The sequence below is a fragment of the Amphibalanus amphitrite genome, unplaced genomic scaffold (genome assembly GCF_019059575.1).
Source record: "Amphibalanus amphitrite isolate SeventyFive unplaced genomic scaffold, NRLGWU_Aamphi_draft 000004F_arrow, whole genome shotgun sequence".
NCBI classification, from domain to species: Eukaryota; Metazoa; Arthropoda; class Thecostraca; order Balanomorpha; family Balanidae; genus Amphibalanus; species Amphibalanus amphitrite.
In genome coordinates this window covers 2,035,959-2,063,069 of record NW_024881501.1, presented here as the reverse complement: position 1 = coordinate 2,063,069, position 27,111 = coordinate 2,035,959, and the positions used below count along the sequence as shown (strand labels likewise).

The 27,111-nt window shown below is 51.9% G+C and overlaps 1 protein-coding gene across 5 annotated transcripts; it reads left to right on the top strand.

The window, feature by feature from the left end:
* Window positions 1–785: 785 nt before the first annotated feature.
* Window positions 786–17,202, top strand: LOC122377433 (phospholipase A2 group XV-like). Of its 5 annotated transcripts, none has more exons than XM_043357472.1 (8): window positions 786–1,057; window positions 3,606–3,737; window positions 3,963–4,102; window positions 4,533–4,776; window positions 9,044–9,271; window positions 11,208–11,379; window positions 12,569–12,691; window positions 15,899–17,202. In XM_043357472.1, the coding sequence occupies exons 2-8, from the start codon at window positions 3,614–3,616 to the stop codon at window positions 16,140–16,142; spliced, it is 1,275 nt and encodes a 424-aa protein (XP_043213407.1). In that variant the 5' UTR covers window positions 786–1,057; window positions 3,606–3,613; the 3' UTR covers window positions 16,143–17,202. The 5 variants fall into 5 exon arrangements, with proteins under 5 accessions (XP_043213407.1, XP_043213424.1, XP_043213433.1 ...); XM_043357489.1 differs by having other exon boundaries at window positions 812–1,053; XM_043357498.1 differs by lacking the exon at window positions 786–1,057 and adding an exon at window positions 2,450–2,494.
* Window positions 17,203–27,111: the final 9,909 nt, after the last annotated feature.

Here is a 27,111-nt window from a genome sequence, read left to right as displayed (position 1 = left end):
CCTCTGACGTCATCGGCTGGACCGAGGTCAATGAAATGTGGTAACAAGGTAGTTCCGCGGTAGGGCTATCCAATTCCAACGCCGTTTGAACTTTGAAAATCGGCCGGCAGGTAACTTTCCGAGATCTTAGGGGGGAACCCCTCCAGCACTCGGCGGAAAGTTCAGAGGCCTATTTCAGCGCGAAATATTATGGAATATTATTTCACGACGCATGCGCAGTAGGCATCAGTGGGCGGAGCTTCTAACGTATGACGTCACGGCTGACGGCAGAATATTCTGCCGCCAGCCGCAGAATGGCATGACGGATTTTCGTGATGCCGATGGTTTTGCTACTCAACGTGGCGCACCACATGATTGAATTGTGGCGCGTTTCTTTCGTGCGGATATGTATTGGGAGGTGTAAATAGCGTGAATTGGTGAGTTACTACCCTACAGAATATTTGAGAAACACATGCTGGTGTTATTTTCTAGTGGCTTTCGTGTGAAATTGTTTCACAGTTCGCACCGATGAAAGGCGATTGCCGGTATAGCGAGGTCTGCGACGTCACCAGACGTTTGATGTCAGTTGTCACACCCGGCAGAATATTCTGCCGGGGTTAAAAGGAGTAGTAAAGTAATCTTGGTTAAAAGGCCTCAGGTCGCCAGCACGGCGTGTTAGTCTTGTATTGGAGTTATTACGGCTATGCGAAAGCGTTTCGAGAGATCCTGCTAAAGTTTTTTTTTTTACTCCATATCATATGGTAGCTCAAGCCTTGCTCGATTATTGTGGCCTGAAATTCACGATCCTCAGCGAAACCAAGCGTAACCTTGCGAACAGCTGATTCCGAAAATAAACAAAGGCGCGTGGTGCCCGCATACGCAGAGGTCGTCGCTATCCCAATTCGTCCCAGGGCGCCCATTGGTGTGCTGCGCGTGACATCAACACCTCTCTTGGTTGGGCTTATCGGTCGCATAAGTAAAGCTATAAAACCTTGGGTGTTACTCTGTTCGTACTCTTTGTCAAGGCCATATCAATATCTCTTTGTTACAACGGCTGCGCACGAGGAACAACAGGTAGGTAGGTAGGTCATTACGCTTTCTGCGTCGCCAGCAAGCACTCAAGTTGAAGTCAAAGGCTAGACTTGGGCGGTACACATGGAGGTCCCCGCTTCAAAATTAGTTAATCCCTATAATATAGACATCATTCTATAGAGAAACTCATGTTTAGTAAGAATAATGTGGTTTCCAGTTATCTGATCGATAATTTTAAGACCAAAAGCTAACTAATCGTATTCTTACCACGATCTCGGTGGAGCCGCACGACGGTCTGTTGTCAACATGTCAATTGTTGTTAAATACCATTACGCAGAAATGTAGTATCTTCATAAAACCCAACACACTAGGGGAACTGTGGGAAACCGGGGTTTTGGGTGGGGGGGGGAACTATTTTATGAAAAAGTAATAGATATACACAAATAATTTTGGAATTACGGTTCTGTATTTTTAATTTTTAATAGAAGAGAATTCGGTAATTTTCTTTTTCGGTAAAGCGCCTCACGAGATGCGCCAGATCTGTCGACGAATGATAGCGACTTTTCTGAAAAAGTCTTCAGAAATGTTTCGTTCGTAAATATTTTCGTTCGTGCATTTTCTTTATTTTCGTTTTTTGGTCCGTGCATTTTTTTGTCTGTACATATTTTCATTCTTCGTCCAACATTTCTTCGCCTGTACTGTACATGTTTTCGTCTGTGGCCAACTCGTGGCGAAGCAGTGCAGTGCCGAAGGCAATGCCTTAGGAGAGATTACAGGCAATAGTAAATCAAATATTTTTAGGTTAAATGGTTATGTATCTGGCTTCAGGCCGAAGGCCTGAAGCCTGATGCATGACCACTTAACCTGAAAATATTTGATTTACTATTGCCTGCAATCTATTCCTGCAAGTAACTATTTCCTTATCCGGTAGGCAAAATCAGTAGGTTAGGTTAGGTTAGGTTAGGTTAGGTTAGGTTAGGATTCCCGGTAGGCAAGAATCAGTAGGTTAGGTTAGGTTAGGTTAGGTTAGGTTTCTTAATGCCTGGTAGGCAAAAATCAGTAGGTTAGGTTAGGTTAGGTTAGGTTAGGTTCGGTTAGGTTAGGATTCCCGGTAGGCAAGAATCAGTAGGTTAGGTTAGGTTAGGTTAGGTTAGGTTTCTTTATGCCTGGTAGGCAAAATCAGTAGGTTAGGTTAGGTTTCTAAGCTCGGTAGGCAAAAATCAGTAGGTTAGGTTAGGTTAGGTTAGGTTAGGTTAGGACACCTCTTTGAATTTCATCGAGTAATAATCGCTTTTCTCAAATTTAAAATTGTCCGCGCTTTAGACATAACAATTTGAGAACCTTGGTATTGTTTGTCATTTCTGGCTGCGATAAAAAATTGTGCACGCGAAACGCATCTGATATCTTTGCAGCCTTGATTGTTTATAAATTGTGTTCATCCGCCGTAACCAGCATGGCGTCAGCGTCGGTTGCGAGGGGTGAGGTATGTGGTGTTTTGGGGTCAATTTTGCCAGCTTTAAATGGTAAGCTGTTGCATTTTACTGGCAGGGAATGTTAGATAGTTGGATTATAGCATGTTGTGATACTAATTGGATTCATATAATTAAAACGAAAACGCTTGGGGACCTCCGTGTTTCCGACCTAGACTTGGGCTAGACCAAGGCAGTACAGGCTAGACTTTGACTTCAACTTGGACCACTGTGAATACCACTGTGATTGGCATCTGTAGTGTGTAGAGCGTACATTCAAGTTTTACACTCTTGTTTGGCATGCAGATGGTGTATTTGCGTAAAGGTCCCCTACCTCTTATTTCAAGTTTTCAAAGACATACTTTGCTTATTGACATGAGTTGCTTATTGACATAATTTATACAAATTACAAAAAGGCAGAAATTACACTGGTGGTGTGGTGCGGACTGCGGAATCTATGTGGATTAGTGCAGGAACGGGCCAGCCGCCCATAGGTAGTACCCATCAAATGTCTTTCGCTGAATTGGACCACTGTGCTGATTGTCTGAAAATGATGTATGGGATAGGGCAGGGCTGGGCTGGCCAGGAATAATGGACATACATTGCATTTTTCTTGTCAGAAGTGAAGACTGCTGAATTTTGTAGTAAAAATTGTGTCAGTGTGTATAGTTTGGTGCAGCCTGCTGCCTGCATGTTAGTGCTGTTGTGGATTACCAGCATGGTTGGTTTGGGTTTGTGCATTTTTGTCACCTGGCCTGGCCCATGCTGCTTAGAAGCAGTGTTTATATGGAGACAGCCTTGCAGCTTGGGGCTTAGTAAATTAGCCAGTCTTCCAAAGTGCAAACTACTGGTGAACCTTCAATAAGTTGAAGTACTGGTGATCTTCCAAAACTTTGAGTTTCATCAGTGGCTGCCAGGGCCTGTCATCATTCACTGGCATCATTCATCATGCTGCTAGGAAACTAATGAAAACAGATGGGTTATTTGATAAATATTTTCCCTCCATAATGTGATACTAAGTGCACTGTATGTGACATGTGTATTGTGTATGTAATGTATGCTGGATATAAGATTGGATGTCTAGTGTTGTTTAACTGCTCTCATGTTTGATTGGTTGTTTTACAGAGGCCAGTATGAGAATATTTCATGGCATAATTGTTTTTGGTCTGATATGGACCACCTCTGCAACACCCCTTACCTTTGGGAAGTTCTATGGAAATAAAGGAAAGGCACCAACAAGACATCCAGTGATTTTAGGTATGTATGGTGCTCTTTGTGCATGTCTTTATTAGCCTACTGCCCATTTGCTACAGATCCACAACTGTTTATTAAATGAGTCATTAATTTTAATTGATTCTGCTGTTGTTCATTTGGATGTTGTCAGTAGCTGATTTTATTGATGTTCTGGATGTTTCAGACAAGAAGGCTATATTTTGAGTTGAGCATATTGCATTTCTGTCATTGCCTTCCTGGGATGTCCAGTTCCAGGTGATGGGGGCTCAAAGATGATGGCCAAGCTGAACAAAACATCCGGACCTCACTACTGGTGCTACCAGCACACATCCTTCTACCTGCTCTGGCTCAACCTGGATGTCCTGTTCAGCAAGTTCATGGACTGCTTTGTGAGTTATCTGACCTTCGATAAGTACTGGTGAACTCATCAATACCTGTTCACAGCCTGCCTGATAAAAGGCATCCTGTACCTCAGCTAATCACCAGAAATGTTGAATGCAGTTTAGCCTAGCCATGTGTAGCATTTGTCCAGCAGGCTCATTGTGTCATTTGACATGCTCATGATGTGCAAATAATGCTCAGTGCTGGCCATTTTGCTCAGTGTTAGCTTCTAACCAAAAACAATTAACATAAGTATAAACCAAAAGCTATAAACACATAGTTACTCAAACACATTCCTCATTGTGTAACTGCATGTGTTATACTGCATGTGCACTTTTTTGCTACGTGTTTGTTATGTATGTCATGTTGTGGAGTTGAGTTGAGATGGTACCACTCAGGTGCTGAGGCTGACCCCGTTCCCGCCTATCCGCCCCATAGGTGGACAACATGAAGCTGACCTACAACATCACCGACCGCAAGACGTACAACACGCCTGGCGTGGAGACGGTGGTGCCCGGATTCGGCACCACCGACACCATCGAGAACCTCAGCGACTGGAACAGCATCTTCTTCTCGTACACGCAGTACTTTTACCACATCGTGGAGAACATGGTGACCCAGCTCAACTACACCCGCAATGTGGACGTGGTCGGCGCGCCGTACGACTTCCGCAAGGCGCCCAGTGAGTGCCGGGGGGAGGGGAGGGGGCGCCGTGAGACTTCCGAAAGGCGCCCAGTGAGTGCCAGGGGGGGGGGGGGGGCACCGTACGACTTCCGAAAGGCGCCCAGTGAGTGCCCGGGGGGGGGGTTGTGGTCGGCGCGCCGTACGACTTCCGCAAGGCGCCCAGTGAGTGCCCGGGGGGAGGGGGGGGGGGGGGCGCCGTAAGACTTCCGAAAGGCGCCCAGTGAGTGCCGGGGGAGGGGGGGGGGGAGGGGGCGCCGTACCACTTCCGAAAGGCGCCCAGTGAGTGCCGGGGGGGGGGGGGGGGAGGGCTTCAATGACGCTAGGCGGTGGGGATGGAAAGGAGTGGAGGCCTGTACGTAGCCCGGTTGTGAAGGCAATCAGAGCTCATTGGCCGATCTCAGCCCGTCGGCAGCGCTGCGGTCAGCCAGCGCCGACTCCCCGGCTCCCACCGGCGCCCGGCCGCAGAGACCCGGTCCCGCCGCGGAACTCGGATGGAGCCTCAGCGGGGGCTCCTGCCGCAGTGGTCGCCGCCGGGCGGCCAGGCTACAGTTAATCCAGTGCACTCGCACTGCAGCAGCCACATTATATAACGTTCTGCTATCATCATAAAGCGATTCAGCGGAATAGCCTGGGTGACGCGGCTGTGTGGAGGGATCCCGGGGCGCCGCCGGCCCACACTGGCCGAGTGTTACATAACGCGGCGCCGGCCGGCCGCGGGTGTGGGGTCCGCTGTGTGCCGGCACGGTGTTGACGCCGTGTTTACATGTCCTCCGTTCACCCCCCCCCCCCCCGCCGGTCACAGGCGCCCTATCTGACCGGCGAACGGACGGACGGACGGCGGCCCGTCTCCGGGGTACAGTGTCGGCGGGCCGGGCCGCCGCGCCCCCGGCCCCGAGCTCCCCAGCACACTACTCATGGAGCCCGCCACCCGGGCGGTATCGGCGCCGTCCGTCCTCCGGCGGAACCCTTCACTGCCGACACCCGGTCTGGTACCCCGGTGTCACTGCTGGTGCCGACACCCGGTCTGGTACCCCAGTGTCACTGCTGGTGCCGACACCCGGTCCGGTACCCCAGTGTCACTGCTGGTGCCGACACCCGGTCTGGTACCCCAGTGTCACTGCCGACACCCGGTCTGGTACCCCAGTGTCACTGCTGGTGCCGACACCCGGTCTGGTACCCCAGTGTCACTGCCGACACCCGGTCTGGTACCCCAGTGTCACTGTCGACACCCGGTCTGGTACCCCAGTGTCACTGCTGGTGCCGACACCCGGTCTGGTACCCCAGTGTCACTGCCGACACCCGGTCTGGTACCCCAGTGTCACTGCTGGTGCCGACACCCGGTCTGGTACCCCAGTGTCACTGCCGACACCCGGTCTGGTACCCCAGTGTCACTGTCGACACCCGGTCTGGTACCCCAGTGTCACTGCTGGTGCCGACACCCGGTCTGGTACCCCAGTGTCACTGTCGACACCCGGTCTGGTACCCCAGTGTCACTGCTGGTGCCGACACCCGGTCTGGTACCCCAGTGTCACTGCTGGTGCCGACACCCGGTCTGGTACCCCAGTGTCACTGCCGACACCCGGTCTGGTACCCCGGTGTCACTGCTGGTGCCGACACCCGGTCCGGTACCCCAGTGTCACTGCTGGTGCCGACACCCGGTCTGGTACGCCAGTGTCACTGCCGACACCCGGTCTGGTACCCCAGTGTCACTGCTGGTGCCGACACCCGGTCTGGTACCCCAGTGTCACTGCTGGTGCCGACACCCGGTCTGGTACGCCAGTGTCACTGCCGACACCCGGTCCGGTACCCCAGTGCCACGGGCCACTGTCTGTCCCCGTGGACGAGGTCCCGGACCCGTGGGCCGCCCCCTGGGGTCCCTCTACGCCGCCTGGTACTGGGTTAATTTCATGTGCCACTTCCCTGCCACTGCTGACCGTTACGCCGAGCGAAACCCGATAATGGATACCAGCCTACCGCGCCTCAACATGGGTCACGTACGGTGGCTTATGTAGTAGGTTTGCAAGCACTGTAGGTGCGAGGTAAACCAGCACCCTGGCCAGTAATGGCCAGAGTTTCATTTGTGCTAGCTGCTGTATGTAGCTTTCGACTACGTATTATCCTAGCATGTCTTAGCCAATTTATAGATAGGGACGGAGACAACCTGGCTACCCATGTTTTTTTTTAATCGTTGCAAAATAGGCTGTTTATAAAACTGTGATACATTTATTTGTGAGCCGTAGCCTACTGCATGCGCTATATCTTGGCCCGGTATATAAATAAGCGTGTGGTGAGACTTATCTGTTGACACAGGACAGTAGGGCGCGTCTTTTGTGAAACGCCAAAGTCCAAAGTACTTCTTCAAGATCCAGGCATTATTATGAATATGCTATGAAACCCCCTTCGTTTCCTCAGTTTATGATGTGGTTGGTAATTGGTGTCTACTGTCGCTGCGCTTTGAACTTAATCATGTAAACCGGTTAGAATCTAAACCAGTTTCGGTGTTAAAGAGAATTGATCGGTGTTAAAGATCGGTGTTAAAAAGGCTTTTGTCCCATCATTTTCAAAGCAGTTACATTCTTTCTTTATTCTTAGACAGAGCCCAAAAGCTGTATCTGACGTTTCAAACCATTGATTGATGCATCCAAACTACGTTGAAATTAAAAACGTTTCATATCATGCTGTCGTCCGTAAGCAAAAATCAAAACGACTTTTGCAGTCGAAGCGCCCTTAATCCCCAATAAACAAAGCTGTCGTCTGTACGGACGGAGGACATTGCATAACGTGGGACCGGGAAATAGGGTCCTTTGTTGTTGTTCTCCCGACACGCCGTGTGTATCTGCGCACTGGCGGTCCCCGCCCTCCCGGTGACGTCACAGCTCTGACGTCACCGGCTGTGCGCCCTCCGGGGGGCGGGGCGGCTGGTTTGCTCTGCGTCGCACCAGTACACATGTCCCCGCCGACACGGCTGTGTGCCACACACTGGCTGACCTGTGTCCCAGACAGACATTGGCTGACCTGGGTCCCAGAACTGGCTGATAATTGACATTTGACGGTTCAACACTACAATGCACCGGCCGGCTCTTTTAATAAAGTGAAGTCAGCTTGGACCCTTGAGTGGACGGATTGACAGAGCCGGAGCCCGCGCTAAGCAGAGACTGTTGCGTAGACCCCGACCCCTATCGTCAGATCGCGCAATGCCGGCTAATGGGAGTTTTTAGATGTCAAAGTTTAACGTGCCTTTCAAAGCCGGACACGGCCTGTCCCACTCAACTGGCTGCGGCTGCTCCCACCAACTGCAGACCATCCCCGTCACGAGCCTCATTCATGGAGTGCCGGAGCAACCCGAACCGGGGCTCTCACCGTCGGGAGTCCAAACACCCTGTCAATTGAGTTACGAGACGGCTCTGTACCTGCGTCAGGGTTCAAACGGGCCGGTGACGGATGGACCGACTCGGGCCATGTGACGGCACACGATGCACCACCGGCCTGCTATGCAGATGCGGCGCGGCGCGGCGAGACATGACGCGGGGCGGCCACCGGGGTGGAGCTGACTGCCGTGACATGTTGTCGACTCGTTGTCTGATGCCTAGCTGGCAGACGACGGCACGACTCTGTCGCTGCGACTTGTCGTGCAATGTATGCACGAGGGCGACCGCTGGATTCATTCAGTTTAGGTTACCCTTGTATGCCCTGGACCTCGAGAAGTCATCAAGAATGGGGTACTGGGTAATGGTTTAACTACATTCCGCTAAGAACCGGTCCTTTTCGGGTGATTCATTTCCGGTGGACCGAGTCCCGTCTTCAGATTTGACAGGGATGGAACGCTCACTTTCTCCAGATCTCGTGCTTACCGTACCTGAGTAGCACTCCGAAATCGTGACGACTTGGCACTTTGTCTCAGGCCTCAGCGCGTTCGAACAACATCTGTAATCTTTCTTCGTTAACAACCGGACAAAGTGGTTAAACCTATGACGAGTCTTTACGAAATAGTTTGGTGTGCGGTCGCACTGTACCAAGCGGCTCATACTGCCCATTGTCACACGCACTGTTTCTGAGATGCGCATATCACTGCATTCACTGGGCGTACACGGCTGTAGTATGCCATTACCTCAAACGAGACCTCCCGCCCTGGCGGAGGGACTCGTCCCTCACCTCTGACCCTGTCCCCTACGACCCGGCTCCCCGGTCCTACCCCACCACTCGGTACCCCCCGGACCCTCCCCGGACCCTCCCCTGACGCCCCCCGCCCCCGCCGCCACCGGCAGACGAGCTGGGCGTGTTCCTGGCCAACCTGACGCGGCTGACGGAGCAGGTGTACTACCGGAACGCCAACCGGCGCGTGGTGCTGGTGACACACAGTTACGGCTGCCCGCTGACGCTGCACTGGCTGCACTCGCGGCCGCAGGCCTGGAAGGACAAGTTCATCGAACAGTGGGTGTCGCTGGCCGGACCGTTCGCCGGCACGGCGCTCTCCTACGAGGTGTACGCCGCAGGTGAGCGACGGAAGGGGGTACGCCGCCCGGTGGGAGCGGGACGGTACGCCGCTCGGTGGGAGCGCGCGGTGCGGTACGGGCGGCGGTGGGATGCAGTACGGCCGGCGGTGGTCGGACGGGATCGGGTACGGTACAGGGACGGAGGCGCGCCCCTGGTGGAAGGGGTCCGCCGCCGGCTGCGCAGCAGAAGCCTGGGGATGGGGGACGGCCGCGGACCGGGGAGGGATGGGGTCGGGGTGGCGGGCCCTGTGGGTCGGGGTGACGGGCCCTGTGGGTCGGGGTGGCGGGCCCTGTGGGTCGGGGTGGCGGGCCCTGTGGGTCGGGGTGGCGGGCCCTGTGGGTCGGGGTGACGGCCCCGCTGGGTGAAGGGGTGGGACCGGCGATGACTGGCGCGCCGCTGAGATGTGGGTCGGGTCGGGTCGGGGTGACGGACCCGCTGCTGCCCTGTAATTCGGCCGGACGCCTGCCGGGAGGCTCTCGATGTAATGCGATGCGGCCCCGTTGGAACGGCGCTCTATCAGGCTGCGGCCTCCGTTGTTTGTTTGCCGTCCGTCCGACGTGTAAGTATGTAGTGGGCCGCGTCCGCCGGGCGGCGGGCGCCCCGGGACGGACGACCGATAGTGGCCCGCTATCCGGCTCACATTTGACTTTGCTATGAAAGTATTTTGCACCTGTCCGGTCCGAGGTGGGCGACAAATATAGCCGGGAGGCCGGCGACCTCTGGCTGACCGGGGCCTCGGAGGCACCTCTGGTGTGTCACCTCTGCGGGTCACCGCTGCGGGATTATCAGATGCTGTGACCGCGGCGGGATTATCAGAGGTGTCTGACGGCGGCGGGATCACCGGCCGCTCCCTCCCGTCACAGTGAGGGGAGGGATCCCGGGGTTACCGGACGGCCCCTGTCTGCGCCGGCGGCCCCTGTCGAGCGCCGCGACGGCGTCTCTGAGCGCTCTGTCGGACCGTGTCTGAACTGCCCTGGCCACCATTCACCCTCCCGCTTTAGAGAACAAGCAAGGTGTCTTGTTACCCAAAGCTTCTGGCGATGAACATGATAACTAGTTTATAGTTTTATGCAATAAAACTACTGATTCGGCTTCACCCAGATGAAAACGGAAATTGCTGGTGATCAGTTGGAACTGAAATAAAGTAAAACGTGATTACGGATATTTGTCAACGTTGAGCATAGCGAGGTAACATATCATTTGAAAGGCAGTTGTCAGACATCTGATGTAAGACCAAGTAGAAATCCGATCCCTTCTTCCTACACTCGGGGCAGGTGCTCAAAATGACCGCTCAGTTTTGGTCAGCGCTGCTCGGCCCGGCGCTGGGAGCGGTATGCCATTCGCCGCATCTGTTCCTCACTGGTGTTGCGGGCAAATAAATCCACCCACCATTTGTCTCAAGGAACAGGTAGTGTTTCTCTTTCTATTGCTTGACCGTGATCAAACAAACTCGAAATACCAGTTCGTCTTGTTTGCTAGCGTTCAGTCGGCCTTCGTTTTCGATGAATGGGAAGGAGCTTTGCGCTCGACGGGACGGGATTCCTGGCCGTTCCAGTTCAATCAGATATATGGAGAGGCTGACACTATCTGGAGGTCGATCGATCCCGGCCGTTTTGTTTGGTTCTGTTGGTGTCGGCTCGCTCACGCCACCGGCGCTGGGGCGCGCAGGGAATCTCGCCAAAATCAACGACTCGGAAGATAGAGATGCGCTCGGAGATAGCGATAGCCCTGTTTGGACTGGACAGTCCCGCCGTGTGACGGGTATGATCGGCGTGCGAAGTATGCCGCTCGGTGGGGTGAAAGCGGGCGATGGTGCGGAAACAAACAGGGATGTATAAGGCGAACTCGGAACCCCTGCGGCCGCTGCCCATGCCCCCAGGGTAGGTGTGACCGGTCCTCCCCCAGGGTAGCAGTGACCCCTCTCCGTGCCCCCAGGGTATAACCTGAACGTGTGGGAGCTGTCGGGCTCTCGGCTGCGCCAGGAGCAGCGCACCAGTCCCAGCCTGGCGTTCCTGTCGCCGAGCCCGCAGGCGTGGCCCAAGGACTACGTGTTCCTCAGCACGCCAGAGACCAACTACACGCTGCAGAACGTGCAGCAGTTCTTCACGTGAGTGACCGGGCCGGCCGGCCGGCCGGGTTATGACTCGGCCCGCTGTCTGACTGCCGCTCGCCTGTATATGGACGGGGATGGCGGCCGGGCCGTGCTTAACTGTCTGCTGTCTCGCCGGTGGAGGTGGGGCGGGTCGGCCGTCAGCCGTGTTGAACTGTCTGCTGTCTCGCCGGTGGAGGCGGGGCGGGACGGCGGCCGGTGCCATCCATCATCCGCTCGTGACCGGCCGTCAGAGCCAGGGCTGGGCGCGACGCCAACTGATTGATGAACTGGACCGCTGATTCTGCCCGTTGCATTGATGTGTGCACGGGCCACTGAACATCCATGTCATTGTCGGGGTGATCACTGACCCTCCCGGTGTGCCGCCGTACCAGACGACGTCCTCTCCCCTCTCCTCGTGGTGTCCCGCTGTACCAGACGACCTCCCCCCGTCTCCCCCCCCCCCTGTGTCGCGCCTGTCTCTGACCCTCCCCCGTCTCCCCCTGTGTCGCGCCTGTCTCTGACCCTCCCCTCTCCCTCTGCGTCGCGCCTGTCTCTGACCCTCCCCTCTCCCTCTGCGTCGCGCCTGTCTCTGACCCTCCCCTCCCTCTGTGTCGCGCCTGTCTCTGACCCTCCCCTCCCTCTGCGTCGCGCCTGTCTCTGACCCTCCCCTCCCTCTGTGTCGCGCCTGTCTCTGACCCTCCCCTCCCTCTGTGTCGCGCCTGTCTCTGACCCTCCCCTCCCCCTCTGTGTCGCGCCTGTCTCTGACCCTCCCCTCTCCCTCTGCGTCGCGCCTGTCTCTGACCCTCCCCTCCCTCTGTGTCGCGCCTGTCTCTGACCCTCCCCTCCCTCTGCGTCGCGCCTGTCTCTGACCCTCCCCTCCCTCTGTGTCGCGCCTGTCTCTGACCCTCCCCTCCCTCTGTGTCGCGCCTGTCTCTGACCCTCCCCTCCCCCTCTGTGTCGCGCCTGTCTCTGACCCTCCCCTCCCTCTGTGTCGCGCCTGTCTCTGACCCTCCCCTCTCCCTCTGCGTCGCGCCTGTCTCTGACCCTCCCCTCCCCCTGTGTCGCGCCTGTCTCTGACCCGCCGCTCTCCCTCAGTGACATTAACTATACGGTGGGCCCCTGTGGGCTGTGTCGCGCCTGTCTCTGACCCTCCCCTCCCCTCCCCCTGTGTCGCGCCTGTCTCTGACCCTCCCCTCTCCCTCAGTGACATTAACTATACGGTGGGCTGGGAGATGCGGAAGGACACGGCCGGCCTGCTGGACATCACCCAGCCGCCCGGCGTCAGCATGTACTGCGTCTACGGAAACGGCTCGGCCACCACCGAGAGGTGGGCTACACAATGTCTGTGTGTGAGGGGACAGGTAACACCGGAGGTTGGTGTTTGTAACGGGGACGGAAGGGAGACTGGTCTGTTGTCACTTGTAGTGTCTGTGCAGTCATGGTGGTTGTATGTAATGAGTATTTTTAGTAACCATTTAGTAACGCGACTGCAGCGTGTGTTCCCCCTGACCTGTACTTGTACCCGTGTCTGTCTGTACCAGGGTGGTGTACACGGACAGACCGTGCTGATCTGTACCCGTGTCTCTCTGTACCAGGGTGGTGTACATAGAGTCACAGACCGTGCTGACCTGTACCCGTGTCCAGTGCTGGAAATGAGGCCGCTTTCTGGTCCCGGCGTTTTATTCTCCGGGTGGGCTAGCCCCGTCTAGCGCTTAGCCTTTCGGGACCCTCTCAGAACTGCGGTTGTTTTCGCCGCTCGGCCCATTCGAGATGCAAAGTTGATAGTTACACGAAGTATATTTGGGGCCTCTGAATGTACGACTTCGAAATTAACCCGCGCCCTGGTGGGGGGGGGGGCTATTTTTTGCCCCCCCCTCCAGACTTTTCGATATATCTCCAGAACCGCTGCGCCGATCGTCACCAAACTTTCAGTACCCTCCCGGACATCAATTTTACACATTGTGACCAAAAATTTATCCAAAGGCTATGATAGGTTGGCCGGAAATGACGTCAGAGTGACGTCATGTTCTGCCGTTTTCGACCCAAAAAAGGGTTTCGCGGGAAGAGCTGTCAGGCCTATAGCTTTGCAAATACAGAAAAACGATAAAGACATAAAAGCTGTAGAATCAACAGGGCTACAAAACTGCTATCTCGGATTTTTGAAATTTTTGGATTTTGACCCCCAAAAATCAAAAAATAGATTTTTTGATTATAATAGCCGAAAAATCCAAAAAGTTTTTTGAATTTCGAAAAAACCGGAATATATGTGATAGTCCTTACCGCCTTCTATCTACATACCAAATTTGAGATCGATACCTCTTTTTTTGGCCAAGTTACAGCGAAAAAACTGTTCAAAATTGATGACGTCAAATTTTCAAACTCAATTTTTTGCAATTCTAGACCTCGTAGCGCAAAACAAAGACCACCATTAGACTCCCCGTGACGAGCTGCATCGAATCAATACCCATTTTATGCAAAAATATCAACTTTGAAATTTGACCTTTTTTGACCTGACCTTGACCTGACCTCCACCAGAAAGTGGCCTAAGCCGTACCTGATAGTCTTATAACCAACACCATTGAGTTGGAAATGAAAAATTGGCCATAAAACATGCATCGCACAACCTTAGTACCTAAAGTTAGGTTCATGTGACCTGACCTGTGACCCTTGGTGACCTGACCTGTGACCTGGTATTGTCAGTGACCTCTTATAGCAATATATGTACTAGGCAACTGACGCCCTATCGCTGATTCTCGACAAAATGCGTTTTCTTCGGTGTTATAGCGCATTCCCTAGATGACCCGTGAACGGTGAAACATTTCATCTTTGACCTGACCTGTGACGTCATCGGTGACCCCGAGGTCAATGAAATTTGGTTTCCCTCGACAAATTTGACAGGCCTTTCGAACGCCGTTTGAATTTTGCGGATCCGTCCAGTAGTTTCGGAGATACGAGGGGGGGCAAAAAATAGCCCCCCCCCCCCACCAGGTCGCGTTATAAACAGACCCCACCAGGGCGCGGGTTAATCGATTGTACAAAACCTTCTTCTTTCACCTAGGTATATGCATACATTTAACAGTAACCCCAGACTAGGCTGGTTTGGCTGGCCCTAAGTAAGCTTCGTGTGACTATTAACTTTGCATCTCGACTGGGGCGAGCGGCGAAAACAACCACGACCCTGAGTGGGTCCCGAAAGGCTAAACGCTGGACGGGATTAAAGGTAGTGTGCCACCTTTGAAAGATTTCCCATTTTATTTTTCCTAGGAGAAGAAGCTTCTGTTTTTACCTAATATCGCAAAAAAATCAAAAATGGGCCTGGAATAGTGCCTTTTTCGCCTAAAAGTTTATCGGTTTTTCGATATGTATAACAACTGTAGTGGGCTGAGCTGCAAACAGGCGTCGGCAACAATCGCGAATGCGGCGCATATGTGACAATAAGCAAAGGTCATCATAGAGTTACGACGTACGGGAAGGAGTTATCAGCTGTCTAATCGTAGACAACACAATGTCGAGCCTTAAACTGAAAGCCTGTATTGGTATTGTTTCTTTTATTTGGCTGTCGAACATTATTTATGGTTTGAAGTATGATTTTATGTAAAATAATTGATATGAAAAAGCCGTCTCTTAAGTTATGACCCCATTTCACCACACGCAAGTGGCAGAAATGACAATGATCAGCTGACGCATTTTTCTTGGCCGAAGTCAGAGCGCGCGGCCCGACGCACCACCACCGCACCACAAAGTATGAGCAGAAGCCGCGCCCAAAGCCAGGGCCCCGGTAACGTGAGGTAGCCGAGTCGGGGCAGCGTGCGCTGACCCAAGCCGGGGCCGCAGCTTTGGGCGCGGTCTACCGCATCCCCGCGGGCAGCCCCGGGCTATCACATGACACCGGGAGGACGCGCGGCCCCGGCTTGGGTCAGCGCACGCTGCCCCGACTCGGCTACCTCACGTTACCGGGGCCCTGGCTTTGGGCGCGGTCTACCGCACCACCTAACAGGCGTGTTCGGAACCGCAGGAGATGATGATGAACGGGTTTATCGAAACTTGATTGGATGAGCATATCGGTAATAGCGATTTCAGTGTAAGCATTTATTGTTCATAGTGGTGTGAAATGTGGTTGGGGTACGACCGACAACCCGTCGGGGCGAATTTCGCACTGGGGTACCTACTCAAAATTTGAAGAATTTAAGACGTTTCCATGAGTTTTGAAGGTATGGATAAGTTCTAAAAATCCGGTTCTCCTTATCTGGGCCATTAACTCCATACGGTCCAGGAAAGCTGGCACACTACCTTTAACCCGCCCGGAGAATAAAACGCCGGGACCAGAAAGCGGCCTCATTTCCAGCACTGCCCGTGTCTGTCTCTCTGTACCAGGGTGGTGTACACGGACAGACCGTGCTGACCTGTACCTCTCTGTACCAGGGTGGTGTACACGGACAGACCGTGCTGACCGGTACCCGTGTCTGTCTGTACCAGGGTGGTGTACACGGACAGACCGTGCTGACCTGTACCCGTGTCTGTCTGTCTGTATCAGGGTGGTGTACACGGACATGGCCAAGTTCCCGGACTCGCCCGATCACGTGGTGAAGGGCGCCGGTGACGGCACGGTGAACCTGCGCAGCCTGCAGTGGTGCGAGTCGTGGCGCGGCCGGCAGCGCCAGCCGCTGGCCAGCCGACTCTATCCGGACGCCGATCACATGGGCATGATCACCAAGCCGGCCATGGCCGCCGAGATCGTCAACCACCTGGCGGCGCTCAACGGCGGACAGCTCGTCTGACGGACTGGTGGTGGAACAGACACCGGGCGGCTGCAGTGCAGCTGGTGTGGGGGACGCCGGGCGGCCGCTGTGACAGATAGCGGGCGGCTCGTCGAGACGCGTCTCGTGTGTACCAGACGGGAGTGCACAGTGGAGAATGGACGGACGGTGGGACAGATGGTGAATAACGGACGGTGAATTACGGACGGTGGACGGTGGGATAGGCAGTGGACGGCAGATGGCAGTCCTCTCAGTCGGTGTTGTAGTCAGAAGGGTGAAGTGGGGCGGGTTTTATGCGCCCGGGAAGACGACTGTAGCAATAGTTGCTGCTGTAGACCAGGCAGATGTGTGCCGGGCCCACACTCCCCGTGTGTTGGGACCGGCGCGGTGACTGGTGGCGCCGCCCTGGTGGCCGGCGCGGCAGGCTGCAGTACCGGCGGCGGCCGCCGGCCCCGCTGAGCTGGACGCGGGCGGTACACTACCACGACAGTTCTCAGGAGGCCACGGCGCAGTGGCCTTACTCGCACAGCCCCCGAACGGCATCCCCGTTTTAGCGGGGCGTTTCTCGACCTTATTCGGTGTGCTGCATGTGAGGCATTCGTGTGACGTGTATTAGTGTCGTATTAATCAGGTTATTAGGACCGCCACGACTGTGTCGGACCTAGGTCAGCGCTCTCTCTATATTATGTATGCCATTACCATGGATGAGATAATACTACCTAATCCATGCCATTACCATATGATAACGGAACTATGTAACCGAACGGCGCATGCCCGATGCAATCAGTGTATTAGCAGCACATTAGCCTAATAGCATAGGCTGCTTGCAGGGTTCATCTGTAAGCATGATGTAGCGCATCTAAACAGCTCAAGTACTTTCTTTCAGCTATGTGTTATCTTGCGTGTAATCTCTGATAGGGAGTGACGAACACGAGCTTTCATCCTGCTGACGGCGCGTGAGCAGAGTCTGGTGTGTTTACTGTTTACTGTGTAACTATGGGGCATCTACTGAGGCATGTTTCAGCAGTATCATATAGGGTGTGTGAATATTGTCATCAAATACATATCAACGCATGCAGTGGCTGCTATTTTAATTCATGGAATTTGTGGTCTTTATCTTTGTTGATTTTTTTTCTTTGCAGCGAATGCGCATTGTTTCCAGACTCCAGTGTTGAGCCGCACCAAAAAGCTACATAGATGAAAACAGATACGTGCGTAATCCTCTTGAGAGACCCGGGCGGATCAATCGCCAGCGGTAAAATGGTCTGGGTTTTGACGGCAGTAGATGCTGAGCACTGGGGGCTGACATAGAGCCAGGTCGTTTCGGCCGCGTCTGTTCGCCGGCACGGCGCTCCGAGCTGCGCTGGACTTTGCGCCGCCACGGGGGCCGTGACGAACTGCTGCCAGCGGCCTCTGGGGGCGCCGACACGACACCGGCGGCTAACCGGGCGGGTGGACCCGGGTCTGTCAGCTGTTAGGAGACAGGGCGGGTGGACCCGGGTCTGTCAGCTGTCAGACGACGGGGCGGGTGGACCTGCAGACAGGGCGGGTGGACCCGGGTCTGTCGGCTGTCGGCGACAGGGCAGGTGACAGCTAACAGGGCGGGTGGACCTGCAGACAGGGCGGGTGGCAGCTGACAGGGCGGGTGGACCTCGCTCCTTCCCGTTACGGTCCCCTACCGACGAGTCTAGTGGCAGACACCGGGCCAGAGTACGGTTCTCGCGAGATAAAGCGGTAGGTTTTGCCCTTTTACATTTCCGGTTATATCTCAGAAACTAATCGATCTACGATGAAGCCATTTTAGGCGATAATGGCAGGCTTCGATTGCAGGACGAACAAAACGATCGCATCATCAACACTTAAAAGCTTAAGACGACGAAGACATAGTCTGAAGTATACTAAATTTCATAGGTTCAAAACTTGCCGCTAAAACCCGCGAGTCCTGTACCTTCCTGAGGGCCGCGGCCGCGGCCTGTCGTAGGGTCACCGTCCCTGAGGTCAGCGCTGGTCCTGGCGCTGCCGTGGCCAGCCGTGGGGTTCTTGTCCCTTAGGTCAGCGCTGCCGTGGCCAGTCGTGGGGTCACTGTCCCTGAGGTCGGCGCTGATCCTGGCGCGGCCCCGCGGCCGCCGAGCGCGTCATTTATCGGCCGTCAGACGCGGAGGACTACGGCCGTCCGAGGGGATACCAGTGGCCTGCGATCCGAGCGGCCAGCTGGGCCAGGAGTCACCCGGGGTCCCAAAGTGGCCAGCTGGGGTCATATGGTCTGCGATCGGAGCGGCCAGCTGGGCCCATATCAGCCTGCGATCGGCCAGCGGCCAGCTGGGGGTCTGGTCTGGACCGACTGTGGAGCTGATGGACCGATCCGGACCGGCTGTGGGGGCTGAGGGACCGGAAGGCCTGTAGGCACTGCTAGGACCTGTGGGTCTTTAGGGAGTGCTGGGGCCGGACTGGTTTGGCTGTTATAAGGACTGCTGGTTACGGAGGCCGTGTCGGAACTGATGGACCCGGACCGGACCGACTGTAGGGGCTGCTGCAGGGCCGGACCGGCTGTAAGGACTGACTGCTGGACCGGACCGGCTGTATAGGGCCGCGCTGCTCGTGCTGACCCTGCTGCCGCGCTGCCGGCGCTGCCCGGGCGGCCACGCTGGCCGGGCCGGCCGGCTGGCAGCGGCCGGCCGAATTCCTTGGCCGGCCGGCGTGGTTGGCAGCTGCCCCCGGCGGCTGACACAGAATCAGCGGCCAGCCCGCGACCCGCGGCCCCTGCAGTGCTCGGGGCGAGTCAGGCACGGAGCCGGCCAGGCGGCCCGCTCACCCGTGACACACTCATGGCCGGATGGTGGCCGTGACCCGTGACCCGTGACCCGCGACCCGTGACCCGCGACTCGTGAGCTGAGGTGCGCTCACGGGCGACCGACTCGAGGCTGCGCAGACTGGAATGGTGAGTTGGGAGCAGACCCTTCAAGTGTTTATGCGTCAATTAGGATGTGAGGCCCGATAAAGGATGTTTTCTATGGCCGACGAATCATGCCTATTTTTAGGACTTCCCCGGCTCTTGAAAAGACGATACCCAAGTGACAGGTACAGTTACACCTTCCAGAAATTGTATTCGCTTCTTTTAAAGCATCTTACAAGTACCCGAGAGGAAGCCGGCGAAATAATTTTTACCGAAATAAGTGCATACTTACATGTGTAGGTATTGTGTACACCTCTTCGATCGGAATCGGCACCTGTCTAATCAAATACGGTAAGGTAACGGGCACCTATTTAGTTCGACACTGGGAGCACATCATTAGAGCACGCATACCGTGATTTTTCACCGAATAAGAATAGCATATGTGAATATTCGACTAAGTTCAATGAATATCGGCAGGGGCATTTAACCCGCGCCGTGTTGGGCTATTAGCCGACCCTACCACCCGTTGGTGGGGGGGGGGGGGGCGTTTTGTACCCCCCCCCCTAAGATCTCGGAAAGTTAGGCATCGACCGATTTGGAAAATTCAAACGAAGTTTGATAGCGCCACCAGGAATCTTGTGACCAGGTTTCATTGATCTAGGTGCAACTGATGATGTCACAGGTCAGGTCAAAGGTCGCATTTCTCACCGATTACGGGCCTTCTAAGGAATGCGTTACAACATCGAATAAAAGGCATGTTATCGAAAATCATCGATGCAGCGTTGGTCGCCTAATGCATACGCTGCTTAGGAGGTCACTGGTGCCAGGTCAGGTCACAGAGGTCAGGTCACAAAGGATCACAATATGGATCCAACTATAGGTACTAGGTACATGGTCATTGGTCGTGTGATACATGTTTTGTGGCCAATTTTACATTTCCAACTCAATGGAGCATGCTGGACGACCATAAGGGTCGGTTTAGGTTCCGTTCTGGTGGAGGTCAGGTCAAGGTCAGGTCAAAAATGTCAAATTTCAAAACTGATATTTTTGCACAAAAGGGTGTCTTGTTGTCTCTGCGTATTCTATAACGGCTCAAAATTGAGTTTGAAAATTTTACGTCATAAATTTTGAGTAGTTTTTTTTTCGCCATTACTTTGCCAAAAATGGAACTATCTAGCTCAAATGTGGCATGTAAATAGCAGACGAATAGTTATGTAGTAGGTACGGCTCTAGCGAGATTAAGCGGTTGGTTTTGCACTTTTACATTTCCGGTTATATCTCAGAAACTATACCGATCTACGATGAAGCCATTTTCCACGATCATGGCCGGCTTGTGAACTAATAAATCGATCGCATCTTCAACACTTAAAACCTTAAGACGACGAAGATACAGCCTGAAGTACACTAAATTTCCTAGGTGCAAAACCTACCGCTGAACCCGCGATACCTGTAGCTATATTCCGTTTTTGTTCGGTCAAAATTTTGAATTTCTTTAGTATTTTATGGCATTAAACCAAAAACCACTCGGGTAGGTACCTCTCGGGGTTGAGATTCAAATTTTTCACAAATATGCGATAACAGTTTTCTAACCCTGTTATATTTCAAATCTTTAAAAATCTTCCTCTATCTCCAAAACTGTAGGGGAGAGCGGGGCCAGTTGAACCACTTTTTATATATTGACATGCACAGCGAGATCTAGTTGTCATATCGAAAAATGCACAATGCCATGAAAAAAAATATGCTCTTTTGGCTTTATTTTAACCCGCGCCCCACTGGGGTCTGTGTATAACACGCCCTACTGGGGGGGGGGGGGCTATTCATAGCCCCCCCTCCTAACTCCAAAACTACTGGGCCGATCGTCAAAATTCAAACGGCGTCTGATAGCCCCGGAAAAACTGTCGAGCGAAACCTAATTTCATTGACCTTGAGGTCATCGATGACGTCACAGGTCAGGTCAAAGTAAAAATTATTAGCATTTTGGCTTGTTCACATTTTGGGCTCTGGCCGCCGTCTTACAAGTCAGATCAGGCTCATTTTTGGTTTCCACACTCGTGAAGAGATGCTCTAGATACTTTGAGGGTACCAAACTTGTACTTTGATTTTCAGGTCAGGGTCAGGTCATCACAGGTCACAAAAATATTATATCATGCGTCGGTCACGTGACACATGTTTTATGGTCCATTTAGGCCATAGATTTCGAATTTGATGTCGTCTGTGTCATTCGAGGTCATTTGGAGTCGAATTTCGCTTAGGTCAGGTCACTTTCAGGTCAAAAAAGGTCAAATTTTGAAGTTTATATTTTTCAACAAAAAGGTGTCTACTGGATGCAGTTTGAGCTCAGGAACACGATGGTGCCATTTATATTGGTGTACGATGTCAAATACGTACTGAAAAATTGATTTGAAAAATTAATAATTGTGAATTTTTTTGCAATAATGCGTATAACTTGGCCATTTTTGAAGATATTTAGCTAAAACTTGCTATAGTTAGTCAACATTATGCGTTCTGTCACATATATTCCGGTTTTTTCGAAAAGTCAAAAACTTTTTGAAAAAAATATAAAAATATAAATTTTGAATATTATTATATAAAATTTTCGAAATTTTCAAAATTTTGAAAATCCGAGATGGCAGTTTGATAGCGCGGTCAATTCTGAGTCCTTTCATGCAAAGAAATTGGATCTAGCTTAAAAACTGAGCTCTTGGGAGCGATTGCCGTGGTTCAATGTTTTGCGTCGAAATCGGACGAACATGACGTCACTCTGACGTCATTTCCGGCCGACCTATGGTAGCTACAAAGTTCAAAATTTGACACAAGGTGTCAAATTGATGCAGCCGAAGGTCCTGAAAGTTTGGCGTCGATCCGTCAAGCGGTTTGGAAGTTATTGCAGAAAAACGGGAGGGGGGCTATAAATAGCCCCCCCAGTGGGGCGCGGGTAAAGATATGTAAAATTATGTTTTAAACATATTTTGCTGCCAAACGCATGCTTATAAAACAGCTCTACGCCCGTTTCAAATGACCCCGATGCGAGGGTCAATTGAACCAGCCCATGGGGTCAATTGCACCTATCCTTAACAATGGGATGTTTTCCTCTTTAATGCCACTTTCTTAAGGAGATATTTTGTCCGGTTTACTTTTCCAAATGCTACATTCAATAGGTCGTTGGAAAGCTAAAAGTGCAAAGTTCCTCATTATAGGTGACATAAAGTACATAGACTATGGTAAAATGGGCGGATGATAAAAATGAGAAATATCTCAGGCTATAGTGTGCTTTCAAGCAAATGACTGGAGAAAAAGGGGTAAAAAAATTAGCTCTATTAAACTACTAATTCAGTTTAAAAGCTCATTTCAAAGGTGGACTATTTCCTTTAATGCCCCTGAACAATAACCATTGCAAAGGTCACCGGGGTCCATTGAAACGGCCTGTGGCCCTGTTTCAACTGACCCTCAGAGAAGCGTTCCAATTGACCCCATCCGCTCCCGCCATCTCGCACGCGCCGTAAAGCACATGTCAAACGAGCTGGAGGGACGGCATCATGCTGAATGAAGGGCCAAATAAGGTGTTATTCCGGAGCCAGGAGTTCTTCTTTCAGCAAACAAAGGCATATGAGATATCACAAAATATTCATAAGAACGATTTCTCCCAAACGCCCCTCAAAAACACAAAAACAAGTGTCAAATCAAAATTACCGTCCGTTTGCCGCCCAAACGCCGTTGACAAAGGAAGTGGTCGAGCGCGGATGCGCAGTGGTGTCGGCAATGCCATATGTTGCATACTGTTGAAAATAAAGCCATGTTTCATCTGACCCCGTGTTACTCACCGGGGTCCATTGAAACGGCCTGTGGCCCTGTTTCAACTGACCCTCAGAGAAGCGTTCCAATTGACCCCATCCGCTCCCGCCATCTCGCACGCGCCGTAAAGCACATGTCAAACGAGCTGGAAGGACGGCATCATGCTGAATGAAGGGCCAAATAAGGTGTTATTCCGGAGCCAGGAGTTCTTCTTTCAGCAAACAAAGGTATATGAGATATCACAAAATATTCATAAGAACGATTTCTCCCAAACGCCCCTCAAAAACACAAAAACAAGTGTCAAATCAAAATTACCGTCCGTTTGCCGCCCAAACGCCGTTGACAAAGGAAGTGGTCGAGCGCGGATGCGCAGTGGTGTCGGCAACGCCATATGTTGCATACTGTTGAAAATAAAGCCATGTTTCATCTAACCCCGTGTTTCAACTGGCCCCGCTCTCCCCTACGTGCGACAGCTTTTCTCGCAAATCTTTTTTTTTGGTCGAAAATGGCAGAGCATGACGTCACATTGACGTCATTTGCGGCCGATCTATCATAGACTCTGGAAAAATGTTTGTCACAACTCATAAGGTGTAAAATTGATGCCCGGAGTGGTCCTGAATGTTTCATGGCGATATGTTAGGTAGGGGAGACCCGGTAGGTATGGGCCCCCTGGAGGTATGACTATGGGCCATCGTAGAGTTGAAGAAGTGTTGCGTATTTTTACACATTTGACCGCGTACACTGGTAGCAGCCATTCCGTTATACAACCCACGTGATATTGCCGAGAAACTTGTTTTCGTAAGAACGGCTATTTTTCAGTTTTTGCCCTCTGGAGGCTAAACCGTCGACCTGAAGTCAAATCTGAGGGCAATAATCAGAAAGGCCTGTGAAAGAGCTATCGAATGCGCTTTTCCACGGCGATGTAGGTCTATTGGGTCCCGAGATATGCGTCGGATGTTTCAAAAATTGTTGAAATACCTACATAGAGCAAATTTGATCTTTGATGACCTCTGGCGACTTGACCTTTAACCTGACCTAAAAAGTGACTGAAATATTTGTCATTATTTTTTTCGAATGCCACTTACCGCGTGTCGCCACGTAGCCCAGGAGCCGAGTTTGACGGTGGGGGGGGGGGGGGGCGTGAAAACGCCCCCATCCCCCCACCCCCAGCACGGCACGAATAACTCAGACCAAGCCTGGCGCGGATTAACCCCGCCCTGACAGGGCATTTTTCATAACACGGCCTGGCAGGGGGGGGGGGGGTCGATGCGACCCCCCCTCGCGATTGGCTCCTATGGCACCTAGAAACACCAAATTTGATAGGTAGGTGGGCCCCCTGGAGTTCTCGCCCCTGTGCAAATTTGGTTGCTCTAGGTCAATATTCAGGGGGGTTTTGGGGGGTATAAATGTAAAAATTTCGCTAAAAACAGGTCAAAAGTTTTTCGCTTATAACTTTTGATCTAATTAAGATAGAGCAAAACGAAAAGCACCAGTGAACTCAGCACGTCAAGGCGCGTCGAATGATATACTTTTTAGCTTGCTTAACCCGCGCCCCAGTGGCGGTCTCGGCCAACTTCGCCCTAGTGAGGGGGGGGCATATGTTACCACCCACCTCTAACTCAAAAACTAAGAGGGCTAGAAAGACGCGGTAAAAAGCAGTCGATAGCTCTCAGTGCGAACGTTTGAAAGTATTTCGGTCATTTTTCACCTTAGAGCAATATTAGAGTCACCAGAGGTCATCAAAGGTCAAAATTTGCCAATTGTCATTATATTTTTCAGAAAACATGCCGCTATCTCAGGAACTATGGTAGCTAGAAAAACGCATGATAGAACAATCGATAGCTTTTGAACTCTTCTTTTGAAAAGGTCATTATCAATATTGACCTCAGGTCAACGGTTTAGCCTCCAGAGGGCAAAAACTCCAAAAATAGCTGCTTTTACGAAAAGTGTTTTTCGCCAATAACTTTCGACTACAAAAAGCCACGACATTTCTATTGCCAGAATCGTGTTCCCCTCACCGAGACGCGTCGAATGAACTATAATTTGACCTTGAAAGGTCAACTTGAAAATTTGACCTCAGGTCAAGGTCATGACCTGACCGGAAAAGGTCATGTTGCATATCAGTCGATGCGTCTCAACAAGACAAACACAATGAGACCATCCCCAGCGTTCTATCTCTTTCCAATCGCGAGTTATTGGCAAAAAACTGTTTGTAGCCTCAAATGACCTCGGATGACCTTTCTAGAGGCTATCAGCAAAAATGACACCTTGGTCATCACGAGTGGACTAAATCATTGTGATTCTGAAATATTTGGACTGTTCCTATGCGTACACACGGATCTAGAGGCATTTTCATTTTTCTCCATTGACTTGTAATGGAAAGGTCATGCCACTGACCTGACCTTAGGTCACGGATATAAAAAATCCGAGATATACAAATTGTAGGCATCCATAACAGCATGCAATCCACCAAGTTTCAAACGTTTCTGACAAACACTGCAGGCTGGACATGATTGCAAACTTTTTTTAAGGCTTGGTCAGTTAACTTGACCTGGTGACCTGACCTGACATGACCTGGGGTCAAAAATTTCACACATTGTCCAAAATTAATGTACCAAAAGCTACCCCAAGCGGCGCGGCGCTACGCACCGCGGTTTTTATTCACACGCAAAAAACGTGACAGGGTGGTAACATATGCCCCCCCCCCCCCACTGGGGCGAAGGTTAAGTGTACTTTAAGTTTTTCTTAAATTTTAAGTAAACTTAAATTTATAAATTAACCCGAACTATATGTTATACAACTCGGTGAACTTAGCACATCCTGAAAGTTTATAAATTAAGTTCAAGTTAACCAAATTGCATCATATCGTATATCATTCGATTCGGCTGATCACCAGGAACACAATGATACCATTTTTTAAGCTCTAGCGTCATTATGTGCCAAGTTATTGGCAAAAACGTCATTTGACCTCAGTTGACCTCATTTGACCTGACCCATGGATAAGTACACCAAACAAAGAAGCACCAAGTGATCTGCTGTTAAGTACTGTGGTTTCAAAGCACAAAAGTGATAGAACGAAGCGGATATCTCCAGTATTTTCCGAATTTAGTATTTTCCCATAGGCTTAACATTACGACGTAATGACCTCTAACTGACCTCAGGTCAGTGACCTCATAAAACCCGAACTATATGTTATACAACTCGGTGAACTTAGCACATCCTGAAAGTTTGAAGGAAATCAGTCCAAAACTGTGAGTTGGACAGGTGCAAAAAGAAAATTGAAATTTGACCATGACCTTGTACCGGTTTTCCTGACCTGGTGACCTGACCCAAGGCCACTCGGACCTGAAATTTTCAGGTCATATGTAAAATGGTTGCCCCATAGGCTGTGCCAAATTTGGCGGCGCTGCGCGCCGTCGTTTTTACGCTAGCTTCGAAAAACCTTAGGGGGGGTCGCATCGACCCCCCCCCCTGCCAGGGTGAGGGTTAAAAAAGGTGGGGGTAGGTGCACCGACTGTGTGTACCTATCTCTCTTTTATGTATTTCTATTTGATAAACTCAAAATTTGGGAAATAACGACTATCAAAAACATTTTCTAGGAAACGTTATCAAAATCAAAGAAGCCGATAAAAAACTGAAAAATAACTGAAAACGTACTTATGTTCGCTTGTAGCGCATTGATTCTTAAAAAAATTGAAGATGTAAAAGGCGTATAAAATTTTGCAGTTGCAGTTGAAGCAAAAATGGCGTAACACGACGTCACTAAAAGGTCATTTTCTCAACAGGTTTCCGAGTGATTTCGCTCAAATTTTCAGAGAACATGTCAAATTGATGCATGATGAGGTCTTAAATTTAAACGTCACTGGCTTAACACAATCAGCTGTCTGCCCGCTGACATCTCTCAGCCAGTCCGCTGACACCTCTCAGGCAGTCCGCTGACGCCTCTCAGTCCGCTGACGCCTCTCAGCCAGTCCGCTGACGCCTCTCTGTCTGCTGACGCCTCTCAGTCCGCGGACGCCTCTCAGTCCGCTGACGCCTCTCAGTCCGCGGACGCCTCTCAGTCAGCTGACAGCTCTCAGTCAGCTGACAGCTCTCAGTCAGCTGACACCTCTCCGTCAGCTGACGCCTCTGTCATCTGATAGCTCTCAGTCAGCTGATAGCTCTCAGTCAGCTGATAGCTCTCAGTCAGCTGATAGCTCTCAGTCAGCTGATGCCTCTCAATTGGTCAGCTGACACCTCTCTGTCAGCTGACACCTCTCGATCAGCTGACACCTCTCCGTCAGCTGACAGCTCTCAGTCAGCTGA

Bases quoted from the DNA above. Each gene is read 5' to 3' on its own strand.
- LOC122377433 (XM_043357472.1), top strand. From the start codon at position 3,614: ATGAGAATATTTCATGGCATAATTGTTTTTGGTCTGATATGGACCACC. The intron at 3,738-3,962 runs GTATGTATGGTG...TGGGATGTCCAG, and splicing joins AAGACATCCAGTGATTTTAG to TTCCAGGTGATGGGGGCTCA. The intron at 4,103-4,532 runs GTGAGTTATCTG...TCCGCCCCATAG, and splicing joins GCAAGTTCATGGACTGCTTT to GTGGACAACATGAAGCTGAC.